At 50.4% G+C, this 27,079-nt stretch overlaps 1 protein-coding gene across 4 annotated transcripts in view; it reads left to right on the top strand.

Annotated features, from left to right (window-relative positions):
* Window positions 1–1,108: 1,108 nt before the first annotated feature.
* Window positions 1,109–27,079, top strand: part of akt1 (v-akt murine thymoma viral oncogene homolog 1) — a 36,541-nt gene continuing 10,570 nt past the window's right edge. Inside the window, exons 1-2 of one of the 4 annotated variants that reach the window (XM_072699218.1) lie at window positions 1,109–1,346; window positions 17,125–17,282. In XM_072699218.1, the coding sequence (XP_072555319.1) occupies window positions 17,237–17,282 (46 nt within the window). In that variant the 5' untranslated portion in view covers window positions 1,109–1,346; window positions 17,125–17,236. Of the gene's footprint in view, window positions 1,347–11,234; window positions 11,430–11,560; window positions 11,811–15,778; window positions 15,980–17,124; window positions 17,283–27,079 lie in introns of those variants that run through there. The other 3 variants (XM_072699217.1, XM_072699220.1, XM_072699219.1) reach the window with 3 other exon arrangements.

The raw sequence follows: 27,079 nt of genomic DNA, 5'->3' as shown, positions 1-27,079 counted from the left end.
CCTGTTGCCGATGGCTTACGGTCGGCTCCATGCAGCTTAAAACTTTGGAAGCGTCTTCTCACGTGGGAACAGCTAATGATTTTGTGGGATTTTTTTTAAGTAATAGGTTTATAGAGCCCCGCTGTCTACTTTTGGCCCATCTGGCACTAGCTGATCTATTTTTAGACGGCCTGCCTTCAGCCGGGAAGGTGTAATTGCGCAAGCGATACACACCTGATTGATGGTCCAGCGGTGCGTACTAATGGCTGGTCAGTCTGGTAGGCCTTGACGCTCCTGTTCCTCCGTAGCTGTATCACCGTTTGCGGTGTGTTCACTAGGATTGGGGGCGGAGCCAATGGAACGTCACTGACTTCACACTGGGGTACATCCTTGGTTCACCTCACCGAGTCACGCCATGTGGTCGGTGGCACCGCGATCTGCGGCTTTTGTGTGCATCTAAAACGGGGGCCAGAACGCAGAGGGTGCTGACCTGTGTATACCTCTGCTGGACACCCCAGATATTCCCTTTTCAGTAGCAGTTGGTCCGATTATAGTCACTGAGAACCAGAAGTGAGGAGGGGAACCTATATATAGAGTAGATCCGACAACCCAGCAGCCGCAATGCAACAGCATTGCCCTCCGAGCCACCGAGCTGAATTTGAAAGCAATAAATTGACAAGACATGAGTTTCATACCTGAAGAGCAGTCAGTGGGCAGTCTATGTGAGGACAGAGTCAGATCTGTAATCTGTCACGGCGTCACCTGTGTCCCCTACATGCCCTCTCTCCTGTCTGCCCCTACAGTCTCAATAGGCACAACCAATGAGACATCATTTTGTTAACAAAAGCTAAACAAAATCTTGCATCACCAAGGGTGATAAACATAGGGCACTGTCCCTTAAATGCATTTTTGGGAACATTTAGACAGAGGAGGGAAACTGCAGGGGAATCAATCAATCAGTTTATTATTGTATAGCCCGATTTTCACAACGTTACATTATCTCAAAGTGCTTTACATTATCTGTGCCCAGTGGCCACAGAGAGAATCGAAAAACAGCAAGGTTGTTTATGTAACCTGAACCGGGCTGGAACAGGGGGATCCCTGGGCTGGAACATGTGGAATGCTGGATTGGAGCAGAGGAACCCTGGGCTGGAGCAGAGGGGACCTACAAAGAGGTACAAAATCAAAACATAGAAAGGAAGGGCTCGTGTGGCCGTGCTCTCATCCGGGCTGGCACAGGAAACCAACGAGGATGGCTTATATAACGTTTCAGGAAAGCACCAGGGAGTTTGTGACGACCGGCGAGGAGCGACTCATGAACGGATCGAGTCGGCGGAGGAAAGTCCCGTGTGTTTTCTGGGAACTGGGTGAGTCCATTTCAGACCCCTGGGGAGCAGGGCTGTGATGAACAATGCAAGCTGAACTCAACAGAGCTGGACGTTTATTGGTTTAAGATTATGCTTTTCACTTGACTGTGCTGAAGAGGCCCATTGGATTTGAACCTACAGCATGTTCGTTTTCTTTTTCCGATCTATCATTAAGCTTTAATCCAAAGCCACTTCTTAATATATTTGGACATTTTGTTGGGACAAAGGACATGCAATGTGCTCTGTTCCAAAGTGCCTTTTGTGCAGCAATCTCGCAGCTCTGTGATCAAGCCAGCCTGTCCTGAAGAAATCAGCTATGCCGTTGCACGCCAAAATATCCTAAAATACGACACACAAACCTTTTACGAGAGCTGCGTTCGATGGCTCCAGCCTGTGATCTCTGGGTCCTGTGACTTTCTAGACGCCTTTGCCCGCTGACGTCGGGTTTAGATTGGCACAGCTATCCTGTAACAGGAAGCCTCTGCAGGGCCCGGAGCCATCCTCCCCTCCGTGTGCTGCTGGAAGTGATGGCTTCTTTCTCAGAGGAGATTAAGAGAATGGGGTGGGGTGTGGGGGGGGCTTTCTGGAGATTCATTCTTCCTCGCTGCAATCGTCAATGGCATTCCCAAACCACCCCACTCTATGGAAGCCTCAGCGAGACGTAAACAAAGGAGCTGCATTCCTAAGCGCTCCGCAAGCGGGGCACATCAGGCGAATCCTGAGGCAGCCCTGCAACCGCCGGGTCCTGAGAGTCATTCATTAGCAGTGTGCTCCCTACATCGGCCTCGATGTTCTTTTTAATGCTGTTGGAATGGAGTTTTTCTTTTTTCCCATAAAACACCTTTATCCTTTTTTATCCTGGAATATAAATGTTACTCTAAGCGTAGCAACCGGAAACACAAACCGTGAAATCCATAACCTTTTACAACCGTTTCCAAAAAAACAGTTAAACACTGTGTAAAATGTAGCTAAAAACAAATCATATAAACCCATATTTAATTGAAAATAGAACAAAGGCAAATCAAATGTTTAAACTGAGAAATTTTATTGTTTTATATGCTCAATTAGAATTTGACGCCAGCAATAAGTTATAAAAAAATTTGGACAGGGGCAAGAACAGAGTGGAAAAGTCATGCAATGCCACAACAAAACTCCTGGTTGAATATCTCACAACTATTTAGGTCCAAAGAAGAAACCATATCTAAACATGATCCAGAAACGCTGCCGACTTCTCTGGGTTCAAGCTCATTTAAGATGAACTGAGGCAAAATGGAAAGCTGTCCTGTGATCAGACAAATCAAAATTTCAAATTCTTTTTTGAAATCATGGATGCTGCGTCCTCCGGGCTAAAGAACAGAGGGACCATCCAGCTTGTTATCAGCGGACAGTTCATAGGCCAGCATCCGTGATGGTGTGGGGGTGCATTAGTGCCCATGGCTTGGGTAGCTTGCACTTCTGGGAAGGCACCATTAATGCTGAATGATATATACAGGATTTGGAGCAACATATCTTGCCGTCTAGACAATGTCTTTTTCAGAGAAGGCCTTGTATATTTCAGCAACACAATGCCAAACTGCATTCTGCACATAATTACAACAGCATGTCTCCGTAGTAGAAGAGTCCGGGTGCTAGACTGGTCGGCCTGCAGTCCAGACCTGTCACCCACTGGAAACATTTGGCACATCATGAAATGAAAAAATATGACAAAAGAGATCCTGGACTGTTAGGCAGTTGAAATCCTATATCAGGCAAGAATGGGACAACATTTCACTTTCAAAACTCCAGCAATTGGCTTCCTCAGTTCCAAAATGTTTACAAAGTGTTGTTAAAAGAAGAGGTGATGCAACACAGTGGTAAACGTTCCGCTGTCCCAACTTTTTTGAAACATGTTTATTTGAAACATGAAACATCAAATTCAAACTGAGCATATATTTGTTATAAAACAATAAAAAAAAAAAATTCCGTTTCAACATATGACATGTTGTCTTCCTTCTATTTTCAATTAAATATAGATTTATATGATTTGTAAATCAGGGAATTCTGTTTTTATTTACATCTTACACAACAGCCCAGCTTGCTTGGTACTCTACCTCGAAAAGAAAATCAACAGCTGCATAGTTTGTGTAACAATCAGCACTATGAATCACAGGGGGCTGGGCAGGTAAATACATCCAACAGGTAACTTATCCTAAAGGAAATAAACGGGTAAAGTCAGCATTCTTGTGGTTGCGCATGGCTGTGAAGCTGTAAAGATGAGTGAAACTCCATTATGTGTATGGATGAAAAGAGCGCTTTAGGATAGCTAGTGTCCCTGTTCTGTTGTGCGGTCGACACACGAGCGAATCCCCGGGGTGGGCTCTTCTGCCTCCCTATCATTCTCGGTTTACAGCATGTCTAAACAAGGCTGCAGCACTGACTTTGTGTGTCTCCTCAAAATAAAAATGTTACACTTAAGGAGCAGATGACCCTTAAACATAAATAAATCCTCCAAAACACTGACTATTATATGTCTGCTGGTGGATTGGGGGCAGGGGGCAGGGGGCGGGGGGGGAGTGACAGCAGCAGGGGGATTGTAACCCTGACATGAGGGAGCACAGATGCAGGGGCGATTCTAGGATTTGACCTTTAGGGGGGCCTCCTGAAGGCATATGGGACAACACCCCCCCCCCCCATTATTAAATTTGCAGAGAGGCTGGGGGGATAAAGTTTGCCGAGCTGGAGGTATGAAATGTATATAAAAATACAGGATAAACTGCTAAATGGTTTTAGAAAAGCTATTTTTTAGGGGTGGGGGGATGAGACGAATAAGGGGACTGAAGCCGCCCTAAATAGCATCTAGAATCACCTATGCCCAGATGTATTGCAAGTGTGAAAGATACAATGGGCAGGATACCCAAAGATGTGGGGACACAGGGTCTTATTCTAGAACCCACATGAACAGAATCGATGAGTAAGGTGGAAGTTGGGATCATGTAGCAGGTGGGTTCAGTAGCCAGGTGGTCAGGCCTATGGGCAGGGCATGAGGAAGGAGGAAGACACACCAGGAAGGTCAGGTGGGAGCAGGATCAGGATTGGAGAGGCACAGGAACTGGGCAGGCAGGAAGGTTCAGGGCTGGACAGGAGACAGAGGAAACATGCTCAGTAAGTTGCATTAGGATCAACAATAGTCCACACTTAACGTGAGGTACCGAGGGGATTTAAAGGAGCAGAGCCGATGAATCGGTGATTCAACTTATGGCAGCTTGGGAGGTGGAGGTTCCATGTGGAAAGCAATGCCCTTTGGCCTGGTCGAAAGGTAGGACCAGGATGGCAGTGGCAGTCTGTGGTGGGCCTGCTTGCACACTTCCTTGTGTTGTTGGAACCAGGCTTCCATGGAGGAGACCAAGCTGGGTGGCGAGTCCCAGGGAAACAGTGGAGAATGGTATCCCAGGATGCACTGGAATGGAGTATGTCCAGAGCCCTACTGGGTAAGGGAGTTCTGGGGACACTCTACCCAGGGGAAGAAGCAGGCCCACTCAGGTGGATGGGAGGCACACAGGAGCCGGAGGATCTCTGTTACTTCCTGGTTGGTCCTTTCTGTAACTCCACTGGACTGTGGATGGTAGCTGGAAGAAAGGCTGAGAGAGATGCATGTTAAGCTGAGCACAAAAGAACCACAAGATCCTCGTGGTAAACTGTGGTCCCCAGTCACTTACAATGTCCATATTAGCGGAAGATCCAGGTCATTAGGATCTCTGTTGAGCTTGGTGGCAGAAGGCAGTGTGGGTAGAGACATCATGCAACATTCAGGAGAACTGATCCACTATCAAAAGGATGATGTGTTACATTGGGATGATGAGAGATCCATGATGAAGTCTAGGGTGGTTGGGAATGAGGAGATACTGCAGCAAACTGGTGGGCTTCTGGTCAGACCCACTGTTCTGGGCACAGGTGGGGCAGGGGGCCATTTCTTCTAGTGGGCACATACAGGTGACCTGGTATACACTCTGCCAGAGAGGGCTCCTGCTGGTGGGCATCTCAAAGAGAGTCCTCCAGGTCCCAGACCACCAGCCCTATGAAACAGGACTCAGGCAATGTAGGAACAGGCTCCTCATGAACGATGGGATACTTGAACTGCCTGGCATCTCCCTTTATGTTCTTGGTTGAAGGTATGTAGGACATCTTGAAGTCAAAACATCTGAAGAAAAGGGCCCATTGAGCCTGTTGGGAATTCAGGCGTTTTGCCAACTTGAGATATTCCAGGTTCCAATAGTCAGTTAGGACCTGGAAAGGATGGAGAGCATGAGGAGACCCCTCTAGCCAATGCTGTCACTCCTCCAGGGCCAACTTGATGGCTGGCAGCTCTTGATTGCCGATGTCACAGTTCCTCTCCGCTGCTGGAGGAACGGGGTAAAGGAAAAAAGGTTCTTCAGGCACCACAAAACCTCATCTGCTTCTGGGGTCCAGGTAAGTAAAGTGTGGCGTGCACAGAGCAGTGCAGTCAGGGGAGCTGCGATGATGCTGAAACCTCAAATGAAGCACTTGTAAAAGTTAACGAAACCCAAGAACTGCTGTAGGTCCTTCATAGTTTGGGGTCGGGGCTAGTCACAAACCACCATCACTTTATCCACATCCATTCCATCTCCCCAAGTTAGATCTGATAGCCCAGAAACTTCATGGTTGAGTAGTGCAATTCACACTTCTCTCCCTTCATATAAAGGTGGTGGTCACAGAGACATTGGAGCACTTGCCTGACATTATGCATGTGTTGCTCCAGGGAGTCAGAAGAGATGAGGATGTCATCAATGTAGAAAATGACAAATCAGTGCAACATGTTGGACAGGACCTCCTTCATAAAGGCCTGGAAGATGAACGGGCTATTAGCTAAACCATACAGCATCAGAAATATTCATACTGACCGGTTTTAGTTAAAAAGGTCTTCTATTCATCCCCAGCCCAAATGCAGATGAGGTTATAGGTGCTCCAGAGGTCCAGCTTTGTGAATATATGAGCCGTGCGTAGCTGCTCCAATGCAGCGGAATGAGGGGTGGCGATTCACTGCACTTCACAGTGATGGCAATCAGACCCCAGTAGTCGATACAACGGCGCAGTCCCCAGTCCTTCTTGACAAGGAAGCCAGAGGGCACTGGGGAGGTCAACGGGTGAATAATACCTTTGTTGAGGGTATCATGTGCACAAGTCTCCATCGCCTCCACTTTGGGTCTCGAAAATGAGAACAAGCATCGCTTAAGCAACAGGGCACCCTCCACTAGGTCAATGGTGCTATCTGAAGGCCTATGTGGAGGGAGGCTAAATGCCTTGGATTTGCTAAAGATGTCAGCAAAGTTCCAGTACTCCTCCAGAATCAGGACCCCTCCATCAGGCAGTGGGCTCGACGGCAAAGAGTCTACAGGGGAGGAAGAGACAGGCAGCAAAGCACTTGGGAGACCAGGCTCTCAGTTCTCCAGTTCTATGAGGGAGTTATGATGCTGGACCCAAGAGTGTCCGAGGATAATGCCATCCCAGATGAGCAGGAGCACCAGAAGATGAATGCACTCCTCATGTGCCACTCCAACCAGTAGGTACAGAAGCATAGTCTGCAGAGTTACATAACCGGCCATGAGGGGGAACCATTGACTCCTCGCATGGTGAGGGCAGGAACCACAGGCTGCAGGAGGATGGAGTGGTGGCATACCAGTTGGAGATCAATGAAACTGCCAGCAGCACATTGGTGGCTACTCGATCTCCCTCTCCCATGACAAGGCTATAGGCACCAACACCTGTTTTTTGAGTAACATAAAGCATCAGGGAAACTTCTCCTACCTAGAGTACCGGGTCAGTGGCCTGAGGAGTCCAGTTTGGGCAGGTGTGGAGGGAGTGGCTTGGTTCTCCACAATGCAGGCAGAGTCGATTCTGCAGGCGGTGTTGGCGTTCGAAGGGAGAGCAGGGCACAGCTGACCTGCATCTATTTGGGCTCAGATGAAAGAGGCGACAGACTGACATGGGTTGATTCCTAATGTGAGCGGGTTGACTCGTGATGGGCACAAGTCTAGTGGCGATCCCGGCCGGACAACATCATCCAGAGTAATGGAGAGCTGGATGTTTTCATCAAAGGAGCAAGGTTCTCCACGGCATGCCATCTTCACCTGGAGGTCAGGGCGCGATGCTCACTGGTACAAGACCTGGAGGCACGAGGGGGGCCAACCTAATCCTGCTGCGAGTGTTCGGAACTCCAAGGTGAACTCAGTCACAGATTTGTTCCTCACACAACTGGTCCCCTAGGCTTCTTCCAAGGCAGGGTATCTTGCAGTTGGTGCTGAGTCTCCGCTGGGTCCATGTGGTCTGGCAAGGTATTCTGTGAAAGATTAAATGGCCAGGGACCCAAAGATACAGGTACACAGGGATTTATTCTGGGATGCACATAAACAAAACCAGCAAGCAAGATCAGAGTTGGGGTTACAGAGTGGGTGGGTTCAGTAGCCAGGTGGTCAGTCTATTGGTCAGTGTATGAGACCAGAGGAAGACAGACCAGGAAGGTCAGATGGGAGCAGGATCAGGGTCAGGGCTGGAGAGGCATGGTAATTGAGCAGGAAGGTTAGTTGTTTGGTTGGTTGTGGACAGGAGATAGAGGACGCACATTCAGTAAGTTGCATTGGGATCAACAATACCTTTTATTGAATGTGAGGTATGGCGGGGATTTAAAGGAGTAGAGCAGGTGGCTCCGATCACCGCTGATGAGCCGGCATTCTCATGAGGAGGGGGTGTGACAGCAAACAAGTTCCTTGACTGGAAGCACCCAGACAGCTGACTAGCAGAGAGAGCTACAGGGAGCACTCTGGCTTGGGTCGGGGCAGGACGCACTGGGGACATGCAGCAGGGAGAACGGCAGCCTGTTTATGCCGCAGCCACAATGAGGGGAAAGTTAAACAATGGCAGAGCGACCAGGGGGAACTCAATAAATATTTCATCAAGAGGAAAAGTCTGCCAGCAGCCAGCATGTTAGGAGATATTACACAATTCTTGGACGCCATTCAGTCAAAAACAATAGTGTTGGTATGGCATGGTGTCCAAGTAGCACCTATTGCAAAACAAATTAGTTTTATATTAATCAGACCGGGGTTACGATGTTATTTAAAAAAATATTTTCGCAATATCTTCGTTGTACAAGAATTGTTGCTTAACTGGCTTCGTCCAAAATGCTTGTTTTGGTTGCTACTGTTTGAGTGGCATGGCCGTGGTATAGTTCTGGCGGTTTTTTAAAACATGCACTTACTCTTGAGACAGGCTGGTAGACAGAAAGACGTTTCAACAGCAACTTATCTGTTTTCACCATCAGCTCTCATTTATCTATCAGGGAAAACACGACAAAGCGCGCCATGCGTAAACAGGAATAGTAAGAGTAGTTAAGAAAGTCAGTAGTACGCATATCGCTTAATTAATTCCTGCTAAAAAATATTTTACTTTAACTCGAACCAGGAAAATGATACTTTATACAAAACTTCGGACTTTCAGCATTTTTTGCATCTTTTTCCCCCAGAATGGTTGTTTTATATGTAAAATTATGTTTGATAATACGTTAGACCAGAGACAATGAGCATTACATTTAAAAGCAGCCGTTCATAGATGATGCGATGTGCCTAGGAAAAAAAACAAGAAAGTCATTCCTCCATCTTTCACACGCTCAACCTGAGCAGAGTCGCGAACCGCGTTAATCATTTCAGGATAAATAAGCATATTTAAACAATATGCGTTACGTCATTCGCTTGTAAGAGACTTTGAACAAAAGTGTCTGCCAATAAATGTAAATATCAGCATTTCCCCATCCAGTGTTTTACTTACACAAAATCATGACGTCATCCCGTACAATACTCTCATAGTATAGTGATCCCCGCTATATCGCGGTTCAGCTATCGCGCCCCAGCTATTTCGCGGATTTTTCCCCGACGCGTCACAGTTCTCTGCGTATCGCGTACCTTGCTTGTGGTCCGATTGTTTTCGTTTTTTAAGCCCTACGATGGCTCCCAAGCGTCCTGCATCCTACAAGCCTTCTAGTAGTAGTGAGCATAAGCGCCAGAGGAAGACCTTGACTATTCAGGAGAAGGTAAAACTCCTGGATATGCTTCGGGAAGGAAAGGCGACGTCGCTCGCCATTATGAAAATATGAAAATGTTCTTATTTTTACATATTCCATTACGTATACAGAGAGAGAGAGAGATGTGCATGCATGCATATATATATATATATATATATATATATATATATATATATATATATATATATATATATATATATAACATATTATTATTATTATGTTATACTCATATCCTTAGCCCAACATCCACATATCATATGTGTTGTTTTAATAAGTTTACATGTGTTTAAAGCGTGTGGGAGGGGTACTTTCAGGCTTAAACTATATAAAAAAATGTTTATTTATATGGTCTTTCTATATCGCGGATTTTCACCTATCGTTGATGGGTCTGGAACGCATCTTCCGCGATAGGCGGGGGTTCACTGTATAGGCTACATATAACTGTATGCGTACATATAGACTTGTACGGACCAGTGATGAACAATACAAAAAACACAAATTTCCCACAGCAAAAATTGCTCAACTCAGCACTGGAGCTGGATAGCAGCATTTAGATCTGTTTGAAAGGTCATTTATATACCATGACCTGTGTATCATCGTACCCATGGAGAGCATGCAGAGTGTGACCTGAGGTACGGCACACACCCCCACTGAAGGAACCCTTGGGCTCTGTCTAATAATGTTTAATAGTTAATAGCTCATCAATCGTATTCTGCGTGTCCTCCTTCTGTTATCACTGCAAAGAAGCATTCCTGAGAGAAGCCTTTGTCCTGAACGCCATGCTTGTTTCATCAAGGGAGTGCCTTCAGTCACTGAACAGAAAATCGCCCGCTGCCCTAAGTCACTGTCATAACATCAGTTTGCAAGATTTTTTTATGGTTCTCCAATAGGATGTACAAGTTTAGCACAAACACATATATAAGATGGATGTGTGGTAAGCCAGGCTATGTTAGTATCGCTTCAAATGGCTGATTCGAAATGTATTTATCCATTTAATGTTGTTTTACATGAGTTAAAAGTTCAGGGATGTTTGTTCGCACATCGATACTCAGTGCGCGAGGAAGACATCACAGTTAAACCAGTTGTCAAAAACCTTTGGGACGTGTAAATTGTAGAACAAACATGCTTACATTTGCGGAGAACGCCACTGACATAACGCTGAGTCAGTTTCCTTTTCACATGAACTTCTTGTTAGCAAATGATTCAGAGATGTTTGTTCACAAACGTACAGAAAAACAGTGCTGTTTAAATCTGATGTATCGGTCAAGTGAAGAAGACATAAAATCGGATAAAATATTTTTAGTAATAGGCCATGCACGTATGGATAATTGTGCATTAGTGTGCACAATGGGTTCTCAATAAAACCCAAGGAATATGTACTGCCAATACTGATAAATTTCAAGTTAGTGAATTTCATGGACGAGTCAGCATGACAGTGGTCCTGGAAAATATGTGATCTGTCTGGGACTGGGTTAACCACTGAGAATGGAGTGCATCAATCAGTAAAGTTCTTAATAGGCACATAACAGTTTAAAATTGAACTATTTGAATGTAGTATGGATTAAAAGCTATGTTTGTACAATGGATATATCCCATAATGTCTAACATCTTTTACTTTTAATCTTCAGTACATGATTGCAGTCAAAAGTTTCTTTTGCCTGTAAGAATCATGCAGAAAATGACTCTTTAGACGAGGATCTGCCATGTATACCTTTAACTTATTCAAAAACTTTGCAGTCCAGAATCAGCCCCGACTTGTGATGCTACGTCGCTGTGAGAGGTGACGGATGTATGGAGAGGTGGCTGAAGTCGGCGCTAGGACCCAGCCGGAAGGACGGTGACACGAGAGCAATACAGAAAGCAAGCTGGGGAGGTGTAGTGGAGGAACGGCACCAGAATCTGATTAAATGAGGAGCTTTTTACCCACATTATTGAAGGACATCGCAGTCTGAAAAAGTCACCGGAGGCGCCCACAATAATGGTCCAGGACCAGCTCTGAAACCTCGGTCCAGGTGAAGTTCAGTATCTCTTCTTATTCGCTTGCCTATGTGCCCGATTGCTGCTGGAGGGAGGGTAGTTCCCATTGTATTCAGTGAGATGCGGCTGTTCTCACCCGGGCTGGCCTGGGTAGGCCCAGAACCGCGTCAGAAACTCGCAAAATACATGAAAATGAGTGGATAGCTTCGGAGTGCTTCTCTCCCGTTTCATTTCACATAATCGCGTCAAAGTTGCTCAACTAGGTGAACTTTCCACTCGGGAAAGCGTGTGCATGTAACAAATGGTTTGTGGATGTGTGTTTTTTAACATATGCAGCTGATGATACTTATTCTTTTACGGATTGCTCGCTATTGACCCGCCTAGGCCGAAGGTGTGGACGTCTCCCATCCACTTTTGTATGTATTTTTCGCTAAATATAATGCGATAAGCCCTAAATAGAAACGCAGAAGTCTCGGATTTAGCAAGCTTCTGCGTAATTCCTCTCGCAGATTGCCGAGAAAGTAAACAGAAGGTAGTTTCATTTCTAAACCTGTTAAAACAGCACTAGTGTCGTCGCCACGCTCGATTGGAAGTTGCTGCCCCGAACTTTAGTCCGAAACGGTGAAGAAACATTTTATTTCGTTAAAGCTGTATTTTACCACATCTTACTTGCCCCACTCTAGGGAAAAATACTACACTACTGGCACTTAGACTATTTTGTGTTAACTGCTGCAGTCCACTGAATTGCTTCGGGAAATACCCACTTTTTCGACTGGTGCTCTGGTTTTTGCTCAGTACGTGTTTATACTATGCAAGAAATGCACGGTATAAGTAATTATTGGCATGTTTCAATACTATAATTATACTGTTTCTGAGAATCGCAATAACAAAGATTCGGATCCGGGGGCATCGGTTGCCCAAGGCGAACTGATATCCACTGCAGTTGTTTTTTCCCCTATTCACAGGAGCCGTGGTTGCATTTTACCCCCAGTCGGCTCCATCATGTATGCATATATTGAATCCGATCGCGACCCTTTATCTCGCCTGTGTCGTGCGGCCGTACACGTGGGATGTTCAGCTCGGCTGCCGTATTAGGGCGGTTCGTCACCTCACCCGGCGCCCTTTAAAAACAACATTCACGTAAACAAGTGTACGTGCAGGCCCGCTGGCAGGTAAACACGACCCCTTCGTGAGAAAACCTGTACTGATTTCCCCCCCTCCCGAATAAATTAGGTTTTATGTCCTTGATCTCCGCATAACCACTGAATAAATTAATTCATTTTGGGTAGACGTCGTCTTAAATGTTGGATTAGACTTAAGATGATCACTGTATTTCTAGATATTGGATGAGATGGGACCGTTTAATGATTCGTTATATAATGTAGCTAGTGGGACACACATTGAGCAAAGATGTCTGATTTATGGGAATGGTGTCGAGGTATAAATCAATGTATAATATATACATTTCGTACCCTCTGTCCTGGCGTCTCAAAATATTCGTTTTTAACTTAACGATCGTGTTGCGCTTATATCGCACTTTTGGACTGGCGCACATGCAGGAGGCCTATATTTTGTCGTTGCTAAATTATTCGTTTCTACAAGTAATGTGACAGTTACTGTATTTTGAGCTATTTCTTCGTAAAAGCAAGCAAGGATTTGTGATGTGGGCTGATTTCCGTAAAGGGAATTCCAGGAATTATAGAATATTGTCTTTTTGGCCAAATCTGGACTTTACGGATAAAATCAACCCCGTTGTGGTAATATCCGAAAACTGGTGCATGCAGTGGGACCACAGCAGAGGCCTGGCTGCACCTGAGATGCTGTGAAAAGGTCTGAAGGCCGCGATGTGTTTGTCAGGGGATGGATTATAATGCAACTATGGAAATAATGAAATGGTCTCGTGGGTGGTTTTCATTAACATTACGGTGTGTGACATTCATGGTGTGCAAACGGAAAAGGGCCATGTGACGGCTGTATTTTTTTTTTCTGGGTGAGGAACGACGTTACCGTCGCATCTATAGCTGATTTTTTTTATAGGATCCGTGGAAGTCTTGCTTTTGTCGCTCCGCATCCGTAAGTGCGCTAACCGCTACGTGCGGAATTTACGGAATTTGCGGAATGCCGCCTGAAATTGCCACCGTGCGCTGGAGTTTGTTGTGGAAGAGCTGCGGGCCGGAACCGGTCATTTGACGACTGGCCTAGAGAATCTTGTACTTACCCCCTCCACTTATCATCCTTATGGCGCCATTGCTTTATTCGTTGTAAAGCTTCTGTAGCAATAGCCGTTTTTACCGCGTCCTCATGCTTTGAATCTGCTTGACGTTAGGAGACAATTTGCATCAATCTAGTGAGTTTACGTATTCACAAGGTATATTCCGTCTTTTGGACTTGATAAACAGAGAGGTATTTTTAAGAAAAGGATACTGGTCCCTAAAAAAGGGTGATAGAGGGGAAAACTTTGCAAATGCCAAAAACAACCCCAAAAACCTTATACATGATTCCATGAAAAACGTTTAAGGTGGTCCATCGGAAGCAGAGGCAATGGCAGTTGCTAAGCTACTGAACATTAAAACAAACAACATGCTAAAAGCTGTAATTCAGAGCGAAGCCTAACCCGGTCTTCCTGTCCAGAGTCATTTAAATTCTCTGGATGGACTTGGGGATTTGTTTGTATTTGATTATGTTAATGCAGCCATCTTTGTACTTTGTGCCCATTTAGTGGTCATTCCCTCTGTCTGTTCCAACATAAATTGAACAGAAGTTATTGTTCAAAGGTGTGACGTGGAGTTTGTTCCGCCATGTGTGCCGTGTTGTCCGTTCTCAGTGTTTCTCTCCATCTGTCACAGCAATCAGGCTAAATTCAGCTCTGACCTGGAGCTTGTCTCAGGTTGTGTTCTTACTGACAGTTAAACGTTTATGATCTGCTACGTTCTTTCTGTAGATCCTGCTGGAATTTGAGCACATCACCTAAACCTCCTCCTAGACAGTGTTGTGCTTTGGTAAATGTTTTGAGCGACCGCTGTGTGCTAAATGAATAAAATGGAATGTGTGCTGCCAAATTCTTGTGGTATTTGATGTTGGGCTTTTCCAGTGAGGGGTTCAGCCAGACAGTGTTCCCCAAATATGCATGGTTGACCAGTCATGCCGTTCGTACCCACATCCCTCAGACGCAGAGCTCCGCCGTGTCCGAAACCGGAGACCTACTTTTGTCTCCCGCACGCTTCAGTCTCGCTGGGTGCCGGGGCTGCTGGGAAAGCAGGTGTCTTCCTGCCCGAGGGCTGTGGGAACCTTGTTGGGTGGTACGAGCCATACTGGGGATGTGCCCCACAGGCCAGTCACAGGCTGCTGTGTCGGCATGGGTGGTGTCAGTTGCAGAAATGGAGTCCCCCCCCCTTCCATTCTAAATGCACTGGGCTAAACTGCTGAATGCTGGCCAGATGTTTTAACCCCCCCTTGCCCTTTTTGGGTTCACATTTGCAGACAGAGCAGCAGTGAGACACCAGGTTCTGGCAGTCTGCCTCTGTCCTGCGGTGGCAACAAAGTGAGTCAACAGACATGTATGGAGCGTGTGCATCTGTGAATGAGAGACTCTGACATTGTGCTGGAATAATCCCTAAATGCATTTATTACTGATTACAGTGGTGAAATGTATAATCTTCATATTATGACTATCATCCTTAGAATCCAGCTCTGCAGTGTTCAGTGATTTCTTGGCTGAAATGCCCGTAGCTAATCAAATGTCCAGTATTTCACCATTAAGAGCCGGATAATGCAGCTTTGGTGGGTTGTCATGGTTTGTGACAGGAGTTTTGTTAAATATGGATTCAGAAGAACAGGTTACGTCCCACTATAACGGGCTGTATTGGAATTGTGGAAGTTGCAGCATTGTTTGTGCGGATCTTGTCCTGCATGTACTGAAAGCAGGGACACCTGGATTCCAGCCGCTACCGGACAACGCGACGTGTGAGTCTGTGTGGCTGTCAGGCAGCAGTGCTCCGCCCCTTTAACGCTAAGTGTGTCTAAGTGCACCCGTGATGCGGTTCAGCACGGCTGCCTGCTGTCTGTCAGGAATGCGCTGTGGGGGCGTGGCTCTGCCTCTCGCAGGCGTACGTTTCTGCATTCAGCAGGGCGGCGCCGGATAGACAGACGGATGGTCTTACAGACGGGGGGGGGGGGGTTGCTGGAGGGCCTCCCCATGGCCTTCCGGCGCGGGGCTGCAGGGTTAGGCAGCGGCACTGCTCGAGGAGGCGATGCGGCAGGGGAAGGGCACAGTGGGGTCACAGCCTGCGAACGACTTCCTGTGAGGCAAGCGCAGTCAAAACACGGGCTTGTTTACATTCACAGAAATGGCACCAGGCTGTGGTGGCCCCCCCCCCCCCATGTCAGGATTCCACGTTCGGTCCTCAGAAGTCTCACCGCTCCTCTGAGGGCTTGTAGAAGCCTTGACTTGTCCCTTCTTATACTGACCGGCTGCTCCATTCCTCCTTGACCACTCCCATTTCACATTTGAGCGGGGAGACCCCGGAACAGGAGGTCAACCCTCCCCCTCACCATGCGGTGCCTTGAATACAGGAAAAGGAGATAGGTGAGTAATGTCTGAGTAGAGTGACCTAGAAAAATGAACCAGTTGGTAAAGGTGCGTGAGTGACAATGTCATTCTGCGCACAGGACCCCTAGTAGTGGGATATAGCCATCCTGAAATGTGCCGGTTGGATAGTTGTGAGGTCTGTGCTGCTGCGAATGCCGTTGGTGCGTCTGGGTGTGTTTGCAGTGTGTGAACGTGCGAACGTTCGCGCTACGTCGAAAACTAACTGCATTTTGTCGTCTTGAATGAAACGGGGTGTGGGTGAGTCGCGTACCATCAACACGGTCTGCTGACCTCCGTTCCGGCTCTGCGCCAAGGTCACGGGGACCTCCGTAGGGCTCGGGTGACCTTTAAAAAAAAAAAACGCATGGAATTGGTGCCTTTTTGGCCCGTCGCAGTTGGTATGAGCCTTTTTGTTTGTCTCGAGGAGGCTAGTTTCAGATATGCCCGCAGCAGGGGTGCAGAGTTTCACAAGCACCAGTGCTCTGCCCTTCTATTTTTAGTTTGGTCTTGTGCGCCGGAACACCGTTGTTTGCTGGTGACCAGAATGTTTCGATTTTTCTCAGAAATGCGGGCATATAATGGGGCCATGGGGCGCTGTTTACGGGTAACAAGCCACATAGATGTGGGGGGGGGGGGGGCATTTATTAGGAACTGGTCCACAGTCTGGTTTGAGGGGAGCTCTGGTGGGCTCCGGCGTGTGACGCAGAAGCTCACGATCTATGGATTTCAGGCCCTTAGTGGTCTGACGGAATCCTCCATTCAGAAACTTCCGGCACTTCCTGTCGGTATTTCACCTGTGCTGGAAACGGTAAGATGAAAGCCCAGATTAATTTAGTCATGGTTTTGCCTGTCGATCGAGCTTTTGGGGTTTTGGTGTGACAAGTAGGGCTGAACGAGATGCAGTGCCAGCGAGGAAGGAACAACTGGAGCGGATCATTCCGTATCCTGGGTTGTTTTTGGCCCTCTGTCACGTGGGGATGCCGTCTGACACCCTCGCAGTGGACTCTGCTCCCGTATGCAGTGTGTTTTTCCTTCTTTGTTTTCAGGCGACGGAAGCGTCACACTTTCCTCCTGAGCTGGGTGTGGACGTTCGGCTGAAAGTAGGTTAATTGTGACTGGTGCCAATGCCCCTCCCCCTACAGGTAACGCGTGAAAACAAGGCCTCCTGGCTCCGGCTCCAGTTGACGGCCACGCGGGAAACGCCAGCGTCTCTCCCTGTCGGAGCCTGAGGACGGAGCAGCCCCGCAGAGCACCATGACCGACGTCATCATCGTGAAGGAGGGGTGGCTGCACAAGCGAGGTAGGCCCCCCCCCCCCTAGCACGGCGCGCCGACACGCCTTTAAGTCCAAAGAGGACAGCTAAGGTTGTTGAGGAGAGCTGGATTGGGGTTGGTCAGTAAATGCAGAGCTGATCAAGTTCCTTCAGAATGAAAAACATCACCAAAGCTGTTAATGTGCACCTCCCTGGTGAGTTAGACGCTGTTTATATCCTCTCACTACTCTGTGTTAAACCCGTGGACAGTGACTGAACAGACATGGACTTCTCCTACTTTTTGTGGTGCCCCCCGAAGTCGTCGCTGCCGTGCGCTGGGACACAGGTGTAGCTTGATCACGGAAGGTACCGCGAAACTGTGAGCGATAAGTCTTACCACGTATTATGGATGCTGGCCAGTATGTTTGGGATTCGTACACTTGTCCAGAAGATTGTGGGTTCAAATCCTGTGGGTGCCAGACTGATCATGTCACATTGGGCTTTTACACAAGGCTCTTTGCCCCATCTGTGCCGTGGATGCTGGTTGACCCTGCAAAATCTTCTGCTAAGTAATACAAGTGTAAATATTATATGCATTACATCTGTGTATGATGTACTGCAATTTAAAAAATGTGGATGGCAGTAGCGCAGGCTGGCTGGAGAAGGGAATGAAGGGGGGGGGGGTTGATGGGTAATTGGGAATTAAGGTTGGGGAGACAGGGAGTGCGTTCCGACCAGTTTAATGCCTCTTAAACTTTGTGAGGCTGAGTTTGACCCCCCCACCCCCCACACACCCCCAGGGAAACTCTGCTGCTCTGAAGTGGTGGAATTCCTGGCTGTTTGCACAAGGTGACCTCCCCCACACACCTGTAGCTCCCCCTCCCTGCCCCGTCTTGTGGATGCCGGAAACACCTCCATGCCGGGGGGGGGGGGGGGGGGGGGCGGCGATGTGCCTGTGGGCGTCCGACAGGCAGGGCCGTGATGGACACTGTGTTGCTGTAGCGACACTGTGTGTGATGTCAGGTCGGCAGACAAGGACGTTTCGGGCAGAAGATACCTCCGTCCGGCTCCATGCACACAGTGTGAGTGCCGCTCCTGAACTCTGAGCTCTGGCTGGGCCTTTGTCACAAAGGCAGCTGCCCTGATATGTAGGCTTTCGCAGCAAAGGATGCTGGGACATTTAAAGAACAGAAACAAACCGCGTGGGGAGGGGGCGGTCGAAGGAGGACATCTCCGTTCTGAGAGTTTGAGAAGCAGCCGGTCACTCCCGACACGGCGCACACGGCGCACTTTGGATCAGCAGCTGCTATCCATGCTTCTGGAACCTTCTCTCCCCCCTTCGGTAGTCACCAACCATCACAGTTGTGTTTCTGGGGCTGACTGTGAGAAACGTGCGGCTTCTTCGTCGGCCTACACACAGAGCAGAAATTGCTGGAGTGTTAGACGGCGCATAGCGCTGTGGTTACCCCAGTAAACTGTCTCCTTTGAATTGCACTTGTTTTTTTCTTTTGTCTGAGAATTTAGTTAGAGAAAAAAAAATAAAAATTAAAAGCCCATTTCTGGGCTAGCTGGTGCTCTGTTGGCAGTATTGCAGGGGGTCTGCCGCGAGACAGAGGGAGGGACGCTGGTCATTTGGGAGGGGGGCAAAGTTCTCCATGCAGTTTACAGCCTCATTGGGAAGGAGCCTTCGTCAGCCCGTAAATCAGAATGCTAGCTTTTGATCGTGATTTGTAACGCGCCGAATATGCTTCGATAAATGCGACTTTTCAAGCTTCATTCTCCAGAATAAAATACACTTCTAAAATGAAGAGTGAAGTAATAATGGAAGATAACTGTGGTGTAAAATATCGCAGTTACCGTTCACGCTAGCGTTAGCTTGCGTGCTTTTATTGCAAAGTTGAAGGTAAATAGTATACAGGCCGCCTAGATGAAAACAGCCCCTCTCTCTGCCTTTGTCACGCATGCACACACACGCAGGCATGCACGTACACACAGAGCAAACAAACAACCCTTCAAGAATGCGGGTTGGCACGCTGTCAGCTTCCAACAGCTGTGCTCGGCAAAATGTCACTCGGCGTGGCCGTACTTTGATGCGGGGGCAGTCGGCCGCCTCCCCCGCGCAGCGCGGCCTCTTGTTGAGATGAGCTTCGGTGTCACGTCATTGTCAGGTCGCAGTGGCCCTGCTGCCACTGCGCGGGCAGGTTGGCCGGAGTGACGCGGCAGTGCCGGGCTCCTGCTCCACGCCGTACGGCCGGCGGGTGATGAACCGGGCGCGCCGTGGAGCAGTCCGCCCTGCTCTTCGGGCCATCTGCTGCCTTCCCATCATGCCGCGGCACACCTCGCAGGATCTTGATGGATTGAAAAGGACGCAACCCACAAGTGCGGAGTCTCCGCGCGGTAGGAGTGGACCGCCCTCCCGCTGCCACCGTAGCCTGATTGGTTCGTGTCCAATGATGTCATGGCCTGCAGATATCTTATGCTTGCCTGGGACTGGACCCATTTGCTTCCCTAATGGGTCTGCCTTTGTGCCTCTGTAAATACTAGGACCTCCCCCCAATTAAGCCTAAAGTGCCGCGAAACCAGAGGGGGCATCGAGTTCCCCTTCCTGGAAATGGACTTTGGCAACAGAAAAGTGGATGGAGCCTCGTTCTCCAAGTTCAGGCCATCCTGGGCAGAATTGGCCACGCTGCCGCTCGCCGCCTCTACTGCCTCTGCCTGCCTTGTCTCCCATGACCTTCCGAGGCGGCTTAGGCAGACGTGGGACGACCACGTCTCCAGTCCAGAAACAGCTCCTGTTGGTTTTGGGCCAACTTTAAGACCTCCCTTCCGCTGATATCACTGAAGCAGTAGTCTGTCATCTGTCCTTCATTCTGCTTCTCCCCGGCAGAGCCGAGCACTAGGCCCCATTGAAACCAGACCATTCAAGAACATTTCAAACTCAACTAGAAGGTACAGACCTCCTTCAGAGATGGGTAACTTCTTGGGACTGATGGGAGTGTTAACATGCTGCACGGTCCAAATATCTATGGGAAGATATGCATTGTGGGTAGCACGTGTGTCTCGGCCTGCCCTTTGGATTCTACGCCATATAACCATCCCAAGGCTAATGCTAAAGAGCTAGCCACATGTGTGACTGACCTCACTCAGGGTGTCGCCCCTCTGCCAGCCTCGTCTGCCTGTCTCATTTGCTCGCTGACGGGCAGGGAGCCGCGACATAAAGAGCCTTCGGCATCACCAGGCTAACGAGGGCCGGAACAAGAGCAGCCTGTGTGTGGCAGAGGCCTGACTACAGGCGCCGAGATGTTTCAGCAGAATAAAGGAAATAAAGCGGATGGGGGGGGGGAGGGAGGGGGAAGTGGCAATGCCAAAACAAGCCAGCAAGTGAAAAAAAAGGAAATGGATTCTTTATATACGGCCCTCTCTTCAGAAACCACATCCTATGCTACTGTAGTGGTTCTCGTTCCAGTGGTCCCTGTTTTGTCTGAATGCCCCCCCCCAGCTAAGAGTGAGGACAGTGCCCATCTCTGGGGGCTCATTTGCGCGTCTTTGCGGCACAGATACCCACACATCACCACTCGGCCTTAGAGGTCTGGCCTGGGTGTTTCCTGTAACCCTGTGTGTGAACATACTATTCTGTCTGTTTGTGTGCAACGCCTAGTGAGTCATGGTGGTGGTGGTGGTGGTGGGGGGCGGCGGGGGGGGGTGGCACAGAGGTTAATCTTAATGTTTTTTAATGTTTGCCGAGCGGCCGGTCTCCGTATGTCAGTCCTCGTGTGCCTTCCTGTCCCATTAATTGTATTGAAAGGGAACTTTGTTGCCGTTCTCGTTCCTCGAAGCACCTGACCCGATTCGGCCTGTGATGGCCACGAGCGTCTTCTGCCACCCCCACCCCCCCCCCCTCTGGGCGGGGGCCGCATTGGGCTTCCCGGTGCAGCCGCCCTGTCTGGGTGCCAGCGATTGCTAAATGTGGTGTGGAGAGGCAAATGGTGTGTGATCCCAGCTGTCACATGCGGGCACCAGCGGCGCCACCCGGGGGTGCCCAGTAACGGGATGCCAGGGACGGCCGCTTCCATCACTCGTGGGGGGGGGGCGAATGGCAGAGGCTCGAGGCGAGCTGCTTATGAGCCACTCGCCACCCTCTATCTCCCGCATCAATCTTGTGAGCCGTTCTCACCAGCACCTGGGTGGGGGGAATAGTGCGGGGGGCCCTCAGCTGCTAGCTCGGATGGGGGGCCGACTGTGTGGGCAGATTGCTGCAGATCCCCCCCCCCCCCCCGCCAGCGCCCATCCGTCTCCGCGTGTGCCGTGTCTGCCAGTCTTACCCCCATTCCACCCCCGAAATCCCCGCAGCCGTATCTGTTGACGATTCCCCATGATGTCAGACTCTTACCCTAAGATCCCTGACTGTACATCCTAAGCTTTCTTTTATTTAAGGGTTCTAATTTGTGCTATACTTTTTTTCTTCTTCAGTTTTAGCTATATAATAACGGGGAGTGTGTGTAACTTAAATATTGTGTGTTAGTGTCTGTGTCATGGGGGGTGGGGGGGCAGCCTCTTATTGTCCAGTGGCATCAGAGATCTCGCCATCTCCTTAATATATTGTTTGTTTATTTGTCTTGCGAATTAACTTGGTTAACTAATCCGCGTCCTGCTTGTTTGCCGAGAGGTGGGTGCGGAGTGGGGGGGCGTGGGGGGGGGGGTGCAGGAGGAGGTGGGGGAGAACAGTGAATGGTGAGAGAGACTGAAAACTTCCCACAGTGTCTCTATGGTAATCAGCAGGTGTCACTTTCTGTGGAGAAGAAGTGAGGGCTTTCTTACAAGCGTGAGAACGAGGGGCAGGCGCCCCAGAGGCCCCCCGCCCCCCCCCCCCCCCCCCCCGTCACCGCCACTGCTGAGACAGCAGCGACAGTGACTGTATCGGGGAAAAGCTGTGGTGGAATTTGCCAGGGCGGGGTGGGAGGGAGGGGGGGGCGGGACATTGCTGACGATGCGGCCGGGGCGACCTGTCGATAGCGGCCGCGGTGCAATGAGAACGAAGGGGGCAGATGGGGGGGGGAGACAGAAAGACAAAACTCCTGGGCGCTTCGGCGCGGCCTGTGAATGCGCGTGCTGAGAGAGCGGGCCGCCTTATATGGGCATGTGGGGGCGGGGCCTCCTGCGCTGCCTGTTGTGTGCTGTCAGTCTGCCGCCGCTGACCTCTCCATCGGGGTGCCCCCGCGCCTCATTGACATGCAGGGCACAGGCCGCCGGGCGCAGCTGCAGGCTCCGAGCAGGGGCTGCGCAGAAAGGCCCGGGGGGAGCTAACAAAAGGCTCAGGGGCCCCCCAATTTTTTTTGGTCTAAATTTCCTAATCCTGGACACCCTCTCTCTCCACACCCACACGCCGCCCCCTCCTATCCCACTGCTGTCCTCCCCCGCCTTCCCGGCCATGACCAGCCGGGAACAAAACACAAGAGCACCCTCCGCAGGAAGTCCCACTGCTCGTCCGTCTGTGTGTGTGTGTGTGTGTGTGTGTGTGTGTGTGTGTGTGTGTGTGTGTGTGTGTGTGTGTGTGTGTGTGTGTGTGTGTGTGTGTATGCGGGTACAGCCACATGTGCCTTTGTGCATCTGCATGTCGCTTCACCCTGACTGCATGCACCTCACATGATGTGTTTATTAAAGAGCTTAACCAGGCGCTCACACACACACACACACACACACACACACACACACACACACTCTCACTCCTGCCTTGGTACCATGGAGACCCACACAGACACAGAAGCCACGGACAGACAAATTCACAGACAGACAAGTGCCCCCCCTTCCCCCCCCCACCACTCGCCTGAGCGCTCTCAGATCGTGTGGGAAAATAAAAAAAAAAAAACAGGGGGGGGGGCTGAAGGTGGGGCTGGGTGGGGCTCGTTAATCTCCTTTAACTATTCTGTGCTGGCTCAGTTGACTTTGAGTCCCATCAGTAACTGGAACAAATTGAAGTGAAACCAGTGAAAGTGGGCGGGTTGGGTTGGGGGGGTGTTTTTTGTAATACCCGGACGTGGGCGGGGGGGTGGTTATCATGGGCCATTTCTAAGAAAACTCTGACATGTACGAGAGGGGGGTCTGGGAGAGTCTCCATCTCGCCGGTCCTCACCTCACTGCAGGGATGTTGTGGTTTAAGTTGAATGAAAACATGAACTTGCTGGAAAAATGTGGGGGCTCACAGACGCTAAGGGTCCCGTTGGGGAAAAAAAAAACCCTATTTATGTCCTAGTGATTTGCCCCCGCCTACTGCCAACAATCGGGCTAAGGGGAAGGTGTCCTGTCCACGGCCTTTTGGTCTGATCCGGCTTTGGTGAGCCCCCTGGGGGTTGGAATGGGGGTTGGGGGCAGCCGTACGTGACATTGAGTCTGGGGGTTCGAGACATACGGGTACCAGAGCTGTTCATGTTTGTTTGTCTGTTCGTTTGTCTATTTTATTTTATTTTTTTTAAATTGCTAAAACACTGCACCTGTCTCCATTTAATAATTAAAAAAAAATATCTGATGGGTTATGTTGGGGTGAGTTATGCTGCTGACCAGTTTAAGAATGCAGTTTTTTCTGTAATTGAATAGCATTTTGTGCACCCACATTGAGCACAGCTGGGATGACGAGCTGTGTTTCTGTGCAGGGGTGGGGGGGGGGCACTGCTGACGGTCCTCAGTGCCCTAATGCTTTAAAGGGCCTCTGGACAGGAGACGCCTGCACACACAGACACCCCCCCTCCCCCGACTCAAGCTGGGCGGCAGTCTGCAAATAAAGATGAATCCGCTTTTGTCTGGCAGAGTCTGTCGGTTCATTATATTCGCCCCTGCCCATCCACCGTCCAGGGCCCCCTGTCCTCTGTTTGTCATGTAAAGGCGCTCCACCGGGCCCCAGCACTGTTTCTCCTCTGGGGGGGAGGGGGGAGTGAGGTCTTTTAATTTTTTAAATTCACCCCACCCCTGTGGTCTTGCATAGGCCTGCTTGGCTCCCTGCTCAGTCAGTGGGGCCCTGTGGTGTCTATGGCACATCTGCATTCGGGGGTGACCGTATAGAGTGCCGGTCCCCCCCCCCCCCGTGTGTGTGTGGCTGTGGGATGGTCCAGTGCCTTTACTGCTATCGTCTGATAGGTGCCCGGATGACTCCGCAGCTCATGGCTGAGGTAGAAGGGGTCTGTCTCTTACCCCCCACGCCTGCGTTCGCTCTCCTGTGGTTCGCCAGCTCCTTATTTGCCGGCCGCTCAGCTTTGCCATCTTCTCCCACGTGCGCGAAGCATCTCACCGCCGTCCATGCTGGGGGTGGTCTGCCTGTGACAGAAAAGAGTGATAAAGTGTGAGATACTGGGTCCTGGGGGTGATGTTGTGACATGACATTTTCACCAAAGATGAGATGCTGGTGAGTCTGTCGTCCCCGCAGGTGAAGGGCGGGCTGGGCGCTGGGGGGCGGTCTTGGTCGGTCGGAGCCGGTTCCGTTCCTGCCTGTTGTTTTGTGGTCTGTCTTTATCAGCTCTACCTCAATTTTGTAGCCAGGAGGAACTCGACAAGCTTTCGGTTTGAATGCTCCTGGAACCCCGCCCCCCCCCCCCCAGAGGATGCTGGGACCGTCTTCTGGGGCCTCCACATCACGCACACACTCTGTCGGGGAGGGGGGGGAATCGCAGAGGATGTGGCCTGTTATGTTTTTTGGATGCAGTCTCAGCACGCAAGAGGGACTGACACACAGGCAGTAATCGCCCAGTTGGGGGGGGGGGGGGGTGACGGTGTCATGTAAAGATATTTGGGGTTGGGCAATGTGTGTGGGGGAGGGGGGCACCACTAGTATCTGAGGCTGCCAGTCGCATCTTACCCCTGTACCGTGTTTGGGCCTGGAGGGCTTTGGGGGGGGGGGGGGGGGGAGGTGTTTTCGGCAGGCTTGTGATGTTGGTGTAGAAGGGGAAAGTAACACTGGTTAGAGTGAAAAAGAGAAGGAACTTGTGAAAAGGGAAGAGGCTGGCAGGGTAACAGACAGACGGAAGAGGGGAGGGGAGAGGAGAGGAGACGTGTGGGCCAGCTGAGAGGCTCTCCCCAGGCTCTGGTGCCCGCCGCCCCCCCGCCCCCCAACCTGCTCACCAGACTCAGGTGGCATCCACTAACACCGCGTGACCCCAGCCCCGGCCATATTTCCCCAAAGCGGCCAGCACCGTTAACACCCCCCCCCCCCCCCCCCCCCCGGAGATCATGTGCATGATGGGCTGAGGTGGCACCCTCTGGCCTAAGCTATTAAGTCTCACTTGTCCTCAAACGGCTTGGTGGGGGGGGGCGGTGGACCCTCTGTGGCACATTCCTCTGTGGAGGGTCACTCCCTGCTGGCCGGATTGCGCTGCAAAGCTTAAAATACGAGGTTAATTCAGGCCGTGTGCCTTTAAAACTAATTTATTTGCCCCTTCCTTTATGTGGCCCGTAGGTCCCAGCCATCATAGTGATTGGGTGGCCGTTTGGCGCCCCTCCCCCACGTCGACACCGGGGCAGGGTGTGTGGCCCGACCGGCAGCCAGCGGGGCCCCCCGTGCGTCAGAGGGATCTGGCAGGCAGGTCTGGGTCCACCTGCCCCCCTCCCCGTGCTGCGAGGAGCTTCTTACTGCTGACTGCTGTCCCCCCCCCCCCCACATCTGCCCCTGCCTGTCACTGCCTCTGTATCCGCGTGGTGTCCGAGTCGGGAGTGACCGCCGGCCGCCCCCCACCTGCCGCTCGGCGCCGTGTCAACACGGTTCAGCAGCCAAGCCTGCGGCTTCGTCAGCGGGAAGCTGTGAGGCCGATTAAGAGCGCTCACCCGAGTCCGTTAGCCCAGCATGCTAACACGCTCCACACGGCCCGGGACCTCCGGGGCAGCCACCCCTCTGCCGCATCTTGCGAACTCTCTCCCTGCCTGCACTTGACAGTTCCATGTGAGTGGGCGGGGCCAAAGAGAGTCCTAACCAATCACGTCAGACATTGGTCACCCGGCCACCGCCAAAAGAGGTTTGTGACGCTGCTTGACCTGGTGACTGTGGGGAAGGGAGCCTTTCACGATTGGCCTATCATTCTGGCGGGCGGGCTCTAGCTGAAGTGGCCCCAGCACATTGGATGGTCGTGATGCCTTCGCTTTTGAGGCGAGGCATCTGTGCCGGAGACGTGATGGAACATACCGGAAAATGCGCGAGGGTCGTCAAAGTCGAACTAATTTCCTAAATGAACTATGTTTATTTAAAACACTTACTCTGCAGAATGGAAATGTAAAATCCCCCCCCCCCTCCCCCTCCACAACGTCATGATGAAAAATGACAACAGCAGTAACGACACATTGGACATCTGCTCGTGAGTGAAAGGCACCATATTTGCCACTCAGGGGCAGATGTTCCCTCGCCGGCCTCGATTTGCGCCGCCTCCCGCCACTCGCAGCAAATCAGGTGTTTACAGTTTGGCCATTTCACGTTTTAATGGTTTAATCTCGTAATGGAGGGTGTGCGGCGCTTCCAGCTGCTCGCCTGCCTGTCGGGACCCCCCCTTTGGGGCCCCCATGCTCTTCTCTATATGGTTCATCCTTCTTCTGATGATGCGCTTTTTGGTCCCTTTGCCTGAATGGTTTCATCATTTCCATATCAACCAATCGGACACTTGTCCAGCAGGATGGGGGCGTAGTTCCCTGCTTGCCCCTTCCAGAGGGGTGGAGGTTTACTCTGAGACCTGCATAACCAAACTCAGTGTCGGAGTGGAGACTGGGTTTTCCACGTTACAGCTCATGACGGCCGGCCGGCAGTGTCCCCGTCACTGTCCCACCAAGTGCTGGCGAGGAAGACGGGGCAGGAGAACTTTGTGCTGACTGATTCTGCG

The sequence above is a fragment of the Paramormyrops kingsleyae genome, chromosome 14 (genome assembly GCF_048594095.1).
Source record: "Paramormyrops kingsleyae isolate MSU_618 chromosome 14, PKINGS_0.4, whole genome shotgun sequence".
Taxonomy (NCBI): Eukaryota; Metazoa; Chordata; class Actinopteri; order Osteoglossiformes; family Mormyridae; genus Paramormyrops; species Paramormyrops kingsleyae.
This window is presented reverse-complemented; position numbering and strand designations above follow the sequence as displayed.